We start from the raw sequence: 14,798 nt of genomic DNA on the forward strand, positions 1-14,798 counted from the left end.
GATAACAGAGGATTACAGGCAGGGAGCTGGGTGACAGCTGTAATCCGAGCTCAGACAGGTCACTGGTGACTGTCACAGGAGATATCCCGTGAGGGATTTGTAGATTAACTCTTTGTTGTCCTGTTTTGGTCTTTTCTTTAGCTCTCTCCATAGGAGAACAATGAAGACAGGGGGGAGAGCTTCAAACTGATTTTTCATGATAAAAATGCATTTTTCGGATAATAAACCCAATTACAAAGTTTCTTAAAATCGCCTGGACTATTGATTTCTGCAAAAAAAAATTTCACGACAGTGACACTTTAAAGAGTGGAACGGACAGAGAAAATTTATAATGGAAAGATTTGCACAGTTTCTGTGTTTTCAACCCATTCTTTTTTGGGGGGTTGAAAATATACTGACCAAAATACTGAGCAGAATATTGTTTGTGAACATAGCCTAAAGGGGTTTACTGGGCAAAATGTACTGATAAGCTATCCCCAGATTGGCTGCACCAATTAGCTGTTTGATGCCAGTAAACAGTTTATCTCCGATCAGTGTGTAGTGGTGCCGATTTTCAACTGCAGCTCAGGTCCTGTTTAAGTAAATAGGATCTGGGCTGCAGTTACCATGGTTGCAGTTACCATCACCATAGCTACACAATGAATGGAGACAAATGTTGTTCACTGTGTAGCTTGCTGAACAGCTGATAGGTGGTGGTCAGCATTCCGCTGATCAGTTCCTATTGACCTATCCTGTAGATCGCTCATCAGTAAATTTTGCCCAGGAAACCTCTTAAAGCTTTTAAAAGCTTAAGCTGTCATAACAGATATAAAAATTAGAGATGAGCGAATTGCTTCATTTGATCCGCGCTCTGCTTATTAAGCCACCAGCTTTCAGCACTGCTTCACTCCCTGCCGCTCCACCCCGGCTGCTGGGGAAAAGCTGGATCCAATCCTGGGAAACTGAGAGAAGTTTCCCAGGATTGGATCCAGCTTCTCCCGGCATCCTGGAAGCGGGTGGGAAGCGGAGCAGCGCTGAAAGGCCGGCATCTTAATGAACAGAGCACAAATCAAATGAAACGCTTTGTTTAGATCAGCGATTCAATCATCTCTAATTATAATACCAAAATCTTCAACATGTTTTTCTGGTTTTCACAACTTTACTCTGATATCTAACCAGCATTCCCGAAGAACCAACAAGATAGACATCAAATAAGTAGGATGTGCCTCTTTCTAAACCTCCAACTGTTTCGGTAGTTACTGCTCTTTGCACATTGATTTCATGGAAATATTTGCACAAAACTTTCTCAGATTTTGGCCGTGAATCAGGCCCGGAGCAAGTGTTAATACTAGACAATTCTCTCCAAACTTGGTCTTCTTCAAGTTTCTTCTTGTAGACACAGTACATGTTCCTTTCTTGGGTACCAATCCAGGCAATTGTTATTGAGTTACATGTTCTTAGTTTGTTGAAAGACTTGATTTTTAGACTATTTGGGAAAAAAGGGAATACCGATTTCCGCATGTGGGATGAAGCTTGAATCATTGCAGATGTATTTGCCATTGGTTCTATTGGCTTGAAAACAGCAAGGTATTTATCCATAAATTTACCATTAAGAGTAATATGTCTTATACCTTGCACAGTTTCTGAAACCAGCAATTTACCATTTTTTGATATCAGAGCTCGCAGTTGGCCTTGGCATACTTGTAAATTGAAGTGGACCTTTTTATGCAGTGCCTGGTACTGAAAGCTATATGCTTTTGGTCTTTTGCCATCAAACTTAATTTGAACAATTTTTCCATTCTTTAAGGGTATATCCTTGGGTTTAGGTTCCAACCATGTCTTTGCAAAGGTGCCTGTGTAGGCAGCACTAGCATTGGTGTACAGGTTAACTACAAATACATCAAAGTAATATTGTGTATTTGAACTCAAATTTGATACTATGTAGCTATTTTTGTTGCCAATGCATATCTGCCTAACCTCCATATTGTTGGTTTTGTGAATAATATGTAAATCACTCATTGAAAGGAGCATAACCCGTTGATTTTCATCAAGATATTTTGAAATTGGAAACATTGCTACTTTTGGCCATTTCCTGCCTGCAGATCGTATAGCTGTATCGGCAGCACACATACTTTTATAATTATGCTTTTCATTTACTAGAATACAATATTCTATGAGGTCTTTCTGTTTTATCGCTGATGGACTTGGTTTCCAGACCAATGAAACAGAGTTATGGTTGACTGTTGTGACATCAATTCGAGGATCTCCTGGAAGTTCTGGAAAAAGGTTTCCATGGGCTAAGTCAGTTGTAAGGTACACTGAGATGTGAGTGTCTCTTTCAGTTGATAAAAATTCAAGGACAAAAAGTGAAGAATACAAAAAAGTCCCAACATAGTTTTCAACAGAGTTTCCTTTGTAGTGGAAAAGCGTAGACACAGTCTTGTAATAGGAATGCGATTTCAGGTCATCAAGGGGTCGATATTTTGCTGGAATATTATAAAACAGAAGACAAGGTTATTACTGTATGTGAGACTGAAAAATTATTTCTTAGTAATTACTTGTTTGTAAATTATAGTCCATTAGTGCTTGGGAAATGTGTACATTTAGGATGTAGAATTTACAGTAATAACAAAGCAAATCACTTTGTTATCTCTAAAACCCGCTCATCAGCCTGCTGCCTTTTAACTGACTGCCACTCCGTGCCGCTACTCCCTGGGGGGTTGGGAACAGCTGTATCTGGTCCTGGGAAAGTGGGAGAGGTTACCCAGGACTGGATCCAGATTTTCCCAGCACCCAGGGAGGAGCGGTAAAGAGCGGCAGTCAGGTAAACGGAAGCAGGCTAATGAGCGGATTTCAGAGCTAACTAAGCAATTTACTTTGTTATTACTGTAAATTCAGTCATTTTTAACCCAGAACGTCTAGCCCAGGAGTCTAATGTCTGGATCACTAGGTTTCCTCAATGTTACCAGACACTGACTTCATGTTCTGGTGAAAAAGTTTTTTGAATTGCTTTTAGCTATGCATTTCAAGGAGGCCACCCTCCAAATCCTGGGCCACATGGACAGGAAAGCCATTGCTTTTTCCACTTCTTCTATGTGCTAATGTATGGCTACCTTTACATTTGCAACACTCCCATGTCTATCAACTGGGAATATCTGGGCAGTGCTGTAGAGGATTTTGTGGTAGAGGCCACTCAGTGGTGGAAATGGCTAGGTAATATCCTTTCTGTCATTTCTATAATCTACCCTAAATGACATGAATTTATGTTACCATGAATTTTTAATGATGTTCATAAAATAATAGTAGGATCCTCTAATCGTAAATATAACTTACTTGTAAAACAATTTGAACCTTCCAGATTTACAAAAACAGATTGCTGTAAAAAAATATAATCTAGAATAAACAGCAAAACACAACTATTACTGAGCTCAGAGACATCAGAAAAAAAAAATCCAATGGAGTACTCATTCATTGAAAAAGCAGCAACTTCAAACAACAATATCTGCCCAAATGAATGATTTATTGCATATATTAAACCTGGTGCAAGATTACCTGCTGTTTTTCCATAGAACGCCTGTGATGCTTTGTAGTGTAAAATATTCCATTCAATTGGAACATCACAGGGTGTCACAGTGATTGAGAAATGACGGCTAGAGTTTTCTCCCAATGTAAAATGGTATCTGGAAAAAAAAACATAAAGCATTACTCACATATGTATCTAAATAAAATATAATATACAAAGTACTGCATAAACACAAGTACAAGAACATTTATAGAATTCCTTTCAATATATGTATAGTATTGTACAGTATTTGATTTCCCTGGCCCCACCAGAGCAAATTATTCTGATGGTTCGACCCCCCCCCCCACTACAGAATACATCCATTATGTCACTATAAGGGTACAAACCCACTTGACGTATTTGCTGCGTGAATCAGTCTTAAAAATAAGCAGGAAAAACGCAGGTTGGCTTTATACAATTGTTCTGCGTTAAAATACGCAATTGCGTATTTTTGAAGCGTGAAGCTTGTTGTTAGGAAAGCATCAGTTGTTAACAACCTGTGCGAAAAACGCATGTAGCTTTACGCTTCAAAAATACGCAATTGCGTATTTTAACGCAGAACAATTGTATAAAGCCAACCTGCGTTTTGCCTGCTTATTTTTAAGACTGATTCACGCAGCAAATACGTCAAGTGGGTTTGTACCCTAAATTGTATTGCTATCTTTTTTACATGCAGGGCACATTATACACAAGGTGTAATAGGTTACTTGTCAATAAACCCATAAAAAAAATGTAGAAATTGCTACATTGCTGAAGTTCTTAGCGATTAGCTGTAAGATCATTATGTTATCACCCCATATAGATTATGACATCATAATATGCAATATCCCTATTGTATGACTTAATATCCATATAGTATGACTTAACAGTGCTTATAATCCATGCACTTTCACATCACTCCACAGCAACACTCTTGAACCAGTACTGTAATAAAACACTGTGAACTATGACAACATTGCTTACTTTTCCTTTTTTCCTACATGACTTTGGCAGATCAACTGCACGAAGGTTTTCATAGAGACATGCGCCTCCCCATAAACACCAGCATGCCTATGCACTGATGGGAGATGATTTAAGACAGGCATATGAGACATTTGTCTTGATAACTTCCCCCCATTGTGCATGCATTATGACTATTATTATGGTATGGTTGGCTCTAACAATGGTAGAGTAATTGTAATAAGCATTGCACTTGTGTGATCTCTTACACTGATCATATTTTATAGAAATTGCAAGAATATTAAAAAGTACATAATGTTTCCTTACACAAGGAATAAGCCTCATTTGCTGAAATGGATATATCCTTTTTATTTCAAGTTTTTAAACTTTATTACACCAAGCAACTAAAAGTAGAACACAACTATAATGTTATGAAATGGGGGAGGAGGCATTTATATACTTTTTGCAGAATGAAAACCGAGCTTATACTGTAATTCTAAACCAGAGTTTAAATATGCATATGGCTGAAATCAAAACCCACCTGATATTTGCTTTTAAGGCATAAATGTGAAAAGTAATAATGAAAATGATACGATGGATTGGAATTTCCTTTATTATTAACAAACATCTGGTAAGAAAGATACGTGGCTATCTATCTATCTATCTATCTATCTATCTATCTATCTATCTTCTATCTATCTATCTATCTATCTATCTATCTATATCTGTAAATATTAGCTGCTATATTAACAGGACCCTTTTACCTTTATGTTTATTAGTAAAGTATTTACCCTCTTTTGGAATTCATCAATAGTGTGCTTATGTCTATAGGGAATACCACTAGCATGGGAGAAGGACATTGGTGATACTTTCTCACCTGAACACATACTCAAAATATGTACTTTTTCCTCACGGTCTGTCCTGGCCTTAAAAGAGAAGAGTTTCAAAGTCCTCTTCAGGTGGTATCAGTGTCCAACATTGTTGCACTGAGGTATTGGATAGGTGCTAGCAGTGTAACACTGTGGAGGGCTCCATTCAACATATCTGGTGGGGTTGCGCAAAGCTGAAGCCATTTTGGGGGCGGCGAATTGAGACTTTATGAGGCCTATTCAGGGAAAAGAAGAGTGAATACTCCCTAAGTTACTCTTCTCTCACTACTGCCCGGCACATTGGTCCCACAAGAAGAGTATGCTGAGGGGTCTGCTGGCTGCAGCCGGAACTATTGTATCACGACACTGGGAGACAACATATTTGCCTACGTTCACTTGTGGTTTGGCGAGCGCAAAAATATCCAAAGACTTGAGGTACATGACCACATGCAAATATTCCTAAACATACTGTATGGTGGCCCTGGATTCCTTTTGTGGAGTTTCCTAGCTTAAAGTGACACTGTCACCCCCTTTGTGCATTCTGACATCTCTACACAGGTGTAAAGGGTAAATTTAGCGTTTTTCATACCTTATTTCATATCATACGTCATGGTGTTTGTTCAAGTAAAAAGTGTCCTTTTATCAACTGCAGATTGGCCCCGCCCGCTTGACGCCCATTGGTTGGTCGCCGTAGAGGGGGTGGGGTCTAGACCTTTCGGCCAGCCTGTTCCAATGGCAGGCGAGGGGGCGGGGCCAACTGTGGTGTTGTGGGTGGGGCTAAGTGGTGCGAATGCTGTGAGGCCCCGCCCACTTAACACAATCTGCAGTTGATAAAAGATGACGTTTTACTTGAACAAGCACCATGACGTATGATATAAAATAAGGTATGAAAACCGCTAAATTTACCCATTACACCTGTGTAGAGATGTCAGAATGCATAAAGGAGGTGACGAATATCCTGCAATGAGTCCTTTTCTCTGAGTGTACTGTATTTACTCATACTTACACCTTTCCTTGTTAATTTTTGTATTTGTACATACAGATATTATGATGATATTTGTGCCCTTTATCTGATATCTGGTACTTTTTATCTGCCCCCCCCCCCCCGCCCCCCATTGTGAGTCTCTGGATGTTTGGATTTTTGTCTTATATACCAAGATGTTGCCAGGCAATAAGGTGTGCCATATTAGTGGGCTATAGGGCAGGGTCCTACAGAAGTTTGATAGCCAGGACCTATTGAATAAGGAGCCATGCACTTGATTTGTAGGATTTGTATTCATGGATCCAAACCCTGACTACAGAAATAAACTACTGGGTAGGATACGAAGGTCCTGGTATTAACTATATTAGCATGCACTGCCCTGACAGTACTCTATAACTGTGCCTGGTTTTGGAACTGTTTCATTTGTTTCATTGTTTCTGCAATTGCTTCTTGTCTTTATTGTATATACAAATTTCTTTTTGTCTTTAATTGAACAACTCAAAATAAGAGTAAACATAAAATGCATTAAAGCTAACTTCTATTATCCACAGTGATTTTAAAGGAAAGTGACCAAAAATTCCCTTACTAGTAGTGTTGCCTCCTCATCATTAGGAATGCTCCAGGCAGATTTTCTCCTATTCATCAGCTGTGAGAACACTGCACATGGACTGGATCGTTAAGGCACCTGTGAAGTGTTCACTGCAGAGAAATAGGAATTATCCTGCCAGTCGCATTCCTAATGATGAAGAGGGATGGGAGGAGGGACGGAGGGGTGGTGCAAAGTTAGGGCACAGATACTCTAGGCCACGGTCGTTTGGCACAGGGCTGCAAGTTTAAAAGTTGTTTTTTATGACAATAATTGCATCACCTGCCAAACGGACCCCAGGACAGATCTTGGAGTAAAAGCAGTTATCCAAAGGTACAAGCGGTTTGGGGGGGACAGATTGTGGGTGCAGAGTCACTTTAAAAGCTGTATCTGCCTTGTGCACTACAAGACTTTATGCTTATTGGATTTTTGCAGAAGAACTGCTAGTAAAATTTTAAGTTTTTTCAGAGAATCTTTCAAAGTGTCAGAGGTAATTTGTGTGCAGTTTGTATTACTACAACAGCTCATTAAAAATGAATAAGTGTGTGTGTATGTGTATGTGTGTTACACAGGGGACACTAGCATTGCCACCCTGCCATGTGACATAAACTGTGCACTACTACACCCAGCTAGCGCTGCACTATACCATTTATTGCATCCACTTGTCTTCACGACAATGATTTCTTCATATACAGAATAAATATATGCAAATGTAGTTCAATGGTTAACCGAACTGGCTGTAAAGCAAAAATGCTAAAACCATTGCCGGAGATTGGCACAAATCCCAGAGTTAGCTTCTTATACTGGAGTTGGGACTAATTCTCCTTTACAAAATAAAAAGAGAAATAAACTGACCATTGTATACATTTGGGGAGATTTATGAAAGGGTGTAAATATACACCTGGTGTAAACTGCCCACAACAACCAATCACAGCTCAGCTTTCAGCTCTGGTAAAATATAAGAGGAGCTGTGATTGGTTGCTGTGGCCAGTTTACAACAGGTGTATATTTACACCCTTTCATAAATCTCCCCCTGAATGTTGAGATAATATAGAAAGGGTCAACCACATAAAGAGGTCATGTACAGCATATCTTCCAACTGTCCTGGGTCTTTTGGGATATTCCCAGTTTTGTATGATATCCCGCCACCCCGGATGGCCCTCATGTCTCCGCTGTGCCAAGTGGCCCTTTCAGTACTCAGCCACTTTTCACTTTTATTTTGTCCTCCTTTTGTTTTAAAAGACCATATCACCTGCATATTTTGCAATGGCAGGCTTAACTTGTCCATAAAATATGCAGTGAAACCAAATAAAAATTTACGCAGGCAAACTGAAAAAATAAACTTTTTTATTTTTCATTTGGGGGGGGGGGGGTTGTCTTTATGACGTTCGCTAAATATGTTTAAAATTGCTCTATTACCATCCTTATAATGTTTTGTGTTTGGGTCTATGGGGCTGTGTGAGGTTTTTGCACCATGATCTTTACTTTCTATTGGTAGCTTGTATGTGTATATGCGACTTTTTGATCATTTTTTATTAACATTTTTCTGAATAAGATGGGACCAATAATCTGCATTTTTTGCACCTCGGCAGCTTATGCTGTTTGCCAGTTCAGGCGATTCCACACATGGTGATAGCAAATATGTTTGCTTATTTATTTTTTTTTATTACAGTAACTTGAAGTCCCCTTGGGAAACTATGAGTACTGCACTGATCTCTTAAAGAGATCAATGCAGAGCATGTGTGGGCCCTCATCCTGAGTGTGAGTTCAGGAGGGGGGCCCAGGAAGGAAGAAAATGGGACCCCTGCCTACTTGCATAACCAGTCAGCCACAGTGGCTTATCAAGTGACTATATCTCTATTGGAAAAAAAAAACATGACATTGTTGTCCCATTCACCATGGCCGTGCTGTAGCAATGCAATGTGAGAACACTGCTTGTCAATCTCACAGTGAGGAGGTATTGTGAAGGAGCAGGGGGCGGCAGTACCAGTGTCATAGACATGCCTCTGTGACACCTAAAAAGGCATTCTTGTGAATAATACACTGGGTTCCAAATTATTATGCAAATTATATTTTCTCATATTTTCCAAAATTACCTTTATGAATTGCAGTCATTATAATTTTCTAGTCATCAACTATTTGAGTATAATTAAAAGGTTTTTGAACAAACTGTCTAAGATAAAAATATATAAAAAAAAATTAAAACTCAAAATGCATGTTCTAAATTATTATGCACAGCAGCGTTTTCTACCTTTTTATTTCTATTAAGAACAAAAAATGGTCATTTGTGATATTATAAGCATAAGCAGTTTATTACAAACTGAAATCAAACAGTTTTCAAGTCAAAAATCTATTCTCGGTAATGTTACATTTGCACATAGGACCCCTTGTTGGAGCTTCTGAACTCTCTCGTCCATTGAATTTCTGCATCAATTGTTTTGCACAAGGACAGAATACCCTCCCAGAGCTGTTGCTTAGGTGTGAACTGCCTCCCTCCATCATAGACACTCCTTTTGATGATGCTCCAGAGGTTGTCAATGGGGTTGAGGTCAGGGGAGCATGGGGGCCACACCATAAGTTTGTCCCCTTTTATGCCCATAGCAGCCAGAGATGCAGATGTGTTATTTGCAACATGAGACGGTGCATTATTATGCATGAAAATGATCTTGCTGTGGAATGCACAGTTCTTCTTCTTGAACCATGGTAGGAAGTGCTGTTTGAGAAACATCACATACATTATGGAGTTCATCTTTACCCCTTTAGGGATCCTAAAGAGGCCACCAATCTCTCTCCCCATGATTCCAAGCCAAAACATTACTCCACCTCCTCCTTGTTGGCGCTGTAGCCATGTTTGCATGGGGTGTCCATCAACCAGCCTTCCTCCACTCCATCCATCTGGACCATCGAGCATTGCACGGCACTCATCGGTGAACAAAACAGTTTTAACCCCTTAAGGACAGAGCCTGAAATGGCCTTAATGACAGAGACAAATTTTATGAATATGACCAGTGTCACTTTATTCATTAATAACTTCGGGATGCTTTCACCTATCCGGCTGATTCTGAGATTGTTTTCTCGTGACATATTGTACTTTACATTTCTGGTAAATTGGAGTCGATACTCATAACAAATCTTTATGAAAAAAACCCAAATAATGTGAAAAAATGTGAAAAAATGCATTTTTCCAACTTTGAAACTTTTTTGCGTATACAGAAAGTGGTTATACCACATAAATTATATATTAAATAGCATTAGCAACATGTCTACTTTATGTTGGCGGCATTTATTAAACTATCTTTCATTTTTTTTAGACAATAGGAAGCTTAAAACATTAGCAGCAAATTTCCAAATTTTCAGTAAAATTTCAAAATCAGATATTTTTAGGGACCTGTTCAGGTTTAAAAAGTGTATTTGAGGGGCCTGTATGTTAGAAAGCCCCACAAAGCACCCCATTTCAGAAACTGCACCCCCGAAACTCTGCAAAAGCATATCCAGAAAGTGTTTTAACCCTTTAGGGGAGTCACAGAAATAAAAGCTAAGTGTGTAAGGAATTTGAAAATTTTAATTTTCTGTGCAGAGATTTTATTGTAATCCAATATTTTTCATAATTATAAACCTATTACCAGAGAAATGCACCCCAATAATTATTGTCCCGTTTCTGCAGTTTATAGAAATACCCCATATGTGACCCTATTGCGCTATTTGACGCAACCACAAGCCTCAGATATAAGGGAGCGCCTAGTGAATTTCAACGCCTCCGTTATATTTGGTCATTTCTGACTGTACCACTTCAGGTTGGCAGAGGCTCTGGGGTGCCAAAACCTAAAAAACACCCCTAAAGGGACACCATTTAGAAAACTACACCCCTCAAGGAATGTAACAAGGGGTGCAGTGAGCATCTGGACCCCACAGGTGCTTCACAGATTTTCCGAACAATATGGCGTGAAAAAAGAAAAATTTATTTTTTACACTAAAACGTTCTAGCCTTCAATTTTTCATTTTCTTAAAGGGATAAGAGGCAAAAAAAGACAAAAAATGTGTAGCGCAGTTTCTCCCGAGTATGGAAATACCCCACATGTGGCGATAAAGTGCCAAGGGGGCGCAGGACGAGCCTCCAAAGGGAAGGAGCGCCAATTGGCTTTTGGAAGCTGAATTTCACTGAAAAGGATTTCAAGGGCCATGTCGCATTTACAGAGCCCTCGTGCTGCCAAGACACTGGAAACCCCCCACAAGTGACTCCATTCTGGAAACTACACCCCTCAAGGAATCTAACAAGGGGTTCAGTGAGCATATGGACCCCACTGGTGACGGGCACAAATGTGGAACAATGTGACGTGAAAGGGAAAAATTTCATTTTTTCACTTTCATGGCACAAATGTGCCCGTCATCAAGGGGTCCATATCCTCACTGCACCCCTTGTTAGATTCCTTGAGGGGTGTAGTTTCCAGAATGGGGTCACTTGTGGGGGGTTTCCAGTGTTTTGGCAGCACGAGGGCTCTGTAAATGCGACATGGCGTTCATCATCCATTCTAGCCAAATCCAACCTCCAAAATCCAAATGGCGCTCCTTCCCTTCGGAGGCTTGCCCTGCATCCACATGGCGCTTTATGTCCACATGTGGGGTATTTACGGACTCGGGGGAAATTGCTCTACACATATTGTGTGTTTTTTTCTCTTTTAACCCCTTGTGAAAATGATAAATTCAAGGCTAAACCAACATTATAGTGTAAAAAATTTAATATTTCATTCTCACGCCACATTGTTTCACATTTGTGTCCGTCACCAGTGGGGTCCATATGCTCACTACACCCCTTGTTACATTCCTTGAGGGGTGCAGTTTTCATAATGGGGTCACTTGTGGGGGGTTTCAACTGTCTTGGCAACACAGGGGCCTTTTGAATGCAACATGGCCCCTCAAAATCCATTCCATCCAAATCCAGCCTTCAAAAACCAAATGGCGCTCCTTCCCTTCGGAGGCTTACCCTGCACCCGCATGGCGCTTTATGTCCACATGTGGGGTATTTCCGTACTCAGGGGAAATTGCTCTACACATTAAATGTTTTTTTTTATCTTTTAACCCCTTGTGAAAATGAAAAAATCATGACAAGATTAATGATTTAGAGTAAAAATTTTACAAAAATTACACTAAATGTTGGTCTAGCCTTGATTTTTTTCCATTTCCACAAGGGGTTAAAAAAGAAAATGAACACAAAACGTGTAGGGTAGCGTCCCCTGAGTACGAAAATACCCCACATGTGGGCATAATGTGCCATATGGGCACAGGGCAAGTCACCAAAGGGACAGAGCGCCATTTAGAGGCTGGAATGGAGGATGGAGGCCACGTCGCAATTACAAAGCTCCTGTGCTGCCAGGACAGTAGAAACCCCCGACAAGTGACCCCATTCTGGAAACTACACCCCATAAGGAATCTAACAAGGGGTGCAGTGAGCATATGGACCCCACTGGTGACGGGCACTTACGTAGAACATGTGCCGAGAAAATAAAAAATACAATTTTTTTCATTTTCACGTCCCAAATGTGGCCGTCACCAGGGGGCCATATCCCCGCTGCCCCCCTTGTTAGATTCCTTATGGGGTGCAGTTTCCAGAACGGGGTCACTTGTGGGGGGTTTCTACTGTCCTGGCCGCACAGAGGCTTTGTAATTGCATAATGGCATCCTCTAATGGGAATGGCGGCCATACCTACTTAGCTGAGGAAAAGGGACAATTCTAATTTATTTGGGGGTATTAGGCCAATTATTAGTTTATAAGGTTGGAAATGACAGGTGTCCATCAAATTCAACCTGTGTTGATCCAGAGGAAGGCAAAAACCCCTCGTGAGGCAGACGACAGTAGCCTCATCACAGGGAAAAAGTTCCTTCCCGACTCCATAATGGCGATCAGAATAATCCCCGGATCAACGTGACCCCTGAAATAGGAATAAGGGACAGAATTTAGATAATGTAGAACTCCGATGAGGTGTGGTGCGCCTTGGAGCGATCCAGTATGCAGAGGCCGGGGCGATCAGGACAGGTGGCACACTGGAAAATGGTGTCCTTCCTGATCCCCCTGTTACGCCACACTCTGCACTTCTTCTGGGGTCTCCCTTTCTCCAGTGTGGGGGACGTCACCTGGAAAATGTTGTCCTGGTGCGATACGGGGTCCTTCATATCCAGAAGCGCTGGGTCCGCTCCATGGCTGCTAAATATTAGGGCACTATTATGGCTTCTGATATTTCGGATCGTGCCGCAAGCTACAGTAGCTCGGGCAGCGAGAGACCAGAGGAGGGGGGTGCTGGTATAAAAGTTATCCCCGTACAGGTGGTGACCTTTATCCAGCAGTGGGAAGATCAGTTCCCGGACGATCTTCCCACTTGTTCCGAGGATGGGGGGGAGGGGGCATCTGGGGCTGGATTCTGGTGTCCCTTCCTACATACACTCTAAGGGTACGTGCACACTGCGGAATCGCGACAGATAACCCTTCGTGCATTCCGCAGTTGGCACCCGCCGGCGGACTGATGCAGGCGCGCGTCTCCACACGTGTCATAGACTCCATTCTATGCACGGGCGGATTCCGCTCTCCAACGTGTTCATTCTTTGGATGGACGACGGAATCCGCCCGTGCATAGAATGGAGTCTATGACACGGGTAGAGACATGCGCCCGCATCAGTCCGCCGGCGGGTGCCAGCTGCGGAATGCACAAAGGGTTATCCTTCGCCATTCCGCAGTATGCACGTACCCTGGATCTGTAAGTGTACCCTGAGGTACGCTCACAGAGTTTGTAGAATTTCACTCCATACCGTGATCTCTTATTGGGACGGTACTGGCGGAAAAGACGTGTCTGGGGGGCAGCGTACGCTACGCTACCCCCAGATACGTCATTGGATGATGAGGATGAGGATGAATGGAGGAAAGAAGGATCCCCCATTCATCCTCACTGGCTGTTTCGGTGTCGGAGGCAATAGCGTATCCCTCTGACGCCGAAAACACCCTTGGGGTCATCTTTATACGGGCATTGGTATATGGGGTATGTAGTGGTGTAGTGTCAAACTTTATTCAATGTAGTGTGGTGTAATGTAGTGTTTTTTACGTGTTTTTTTACAGTAAGTATAAAAAAAAAACCTGCGCCAACAAAGGAGTTGCTGATAAATGCCGCACTTATGTGCGGCACTTATCAGCAGACCGTGGCAGTAGGATATAGAAAAAAAACACCCTACGCCAAAAAGGAGGACTTGCTGATTAGCAGCGCACTTTCGTGCGATGCTGATCAACACTCAGCGGCGATAGGGTGCGGAAAATAGAAGAAATAAAAATTTGAAAAAAAAAAAAAATTTTCTACATTCTGAACATCCCTGTAGCTGCTGATAAGTGTATTACACATATCAGCCGCTAGAGGGCAGCAGAGCGCAAAATACGGAAAAAGCCGACGCTGGAGCCGAAAATAGCCGAGAGAAGCCGAACGTGACGTCACGGAAGAAGCCGAAGACCCGAACGAAGACGAGGACGCCGCGAACCCGGAAGATGCCGATCAGGAGCCCGGGACAGGTGAGTAATGTACAAATACCTGCTCTGGACCCCCGGCTACCTAGCTGAGGGGTCCAGGGCAGGTATTTACTATTTTGTGGGACTCTGATCGCCGTGCCACCGGTCCGATCGCCGTGAACGGCCGGCCGGCCGTTCACGGCGATCGGGCCGGTGGCACGGCGATCACCATTACTTTTTACAGTAATGGCGGTCGGTGCCGTCCTCGGACAGCACCGACCGCCATTTTTTTTCCGGGTCATCGGGTCGCCGATGACCCGGAAAGGTTCCGATCGCCGCTATTGGCTGATCTGAATTGATCAGCCTATAGCGGCGATCGTAAGCACGGGGGGTGTTAACCA

At 41.9% G+C, this 14,798-nt stretch overlaps 1 protein-coding gene across 1 annotated transcript in view; it reads right to left on the reverse strand.

Annotated features, from left to right (window-relative positions):
• Window positions 1-981: 981 nt before the first annotated feature.
• Window positions 982-14,798, reverse strand: part of LOC138798644 (protein NDNF-like) — a 34,159-nt gene continuing 20,342 nt past the window's right edge. The window contains exons 3-4 of the mRNA XM_069979186.1: window positions 3,532-3,659; window positions 982-2,465 (exon numbers count right to left, since the gene is read on the reverse strand). Of these exons, the coding sequence (XP_069835287.1) occupies window positions 1,111-2,465; window positions 3,532-3,659 (1,483 nt within the window). The 3' untranslated portion in view covers window positions 982-1,110. The remainder of the gene's footprint in view (window positions 2,466-3,531; window positions 3,660-14,798) is intronic.

This window comes from Dendropsophus ebraccatus, chromosome 8 (assembly GCF_027789765.1).
Source record: "Dendropsophus ebraccatus isolate aDenEbr1 chromosome 8, aDenEbr1.pat, whole genome shotgun sequence".
NCBI classification, from domain to species: Eukaryota; Metazoa; Chordata; class Amphibia; order Anura; family Hylidae; genus Dendropsophus; species Dendropsophus ebraccatus.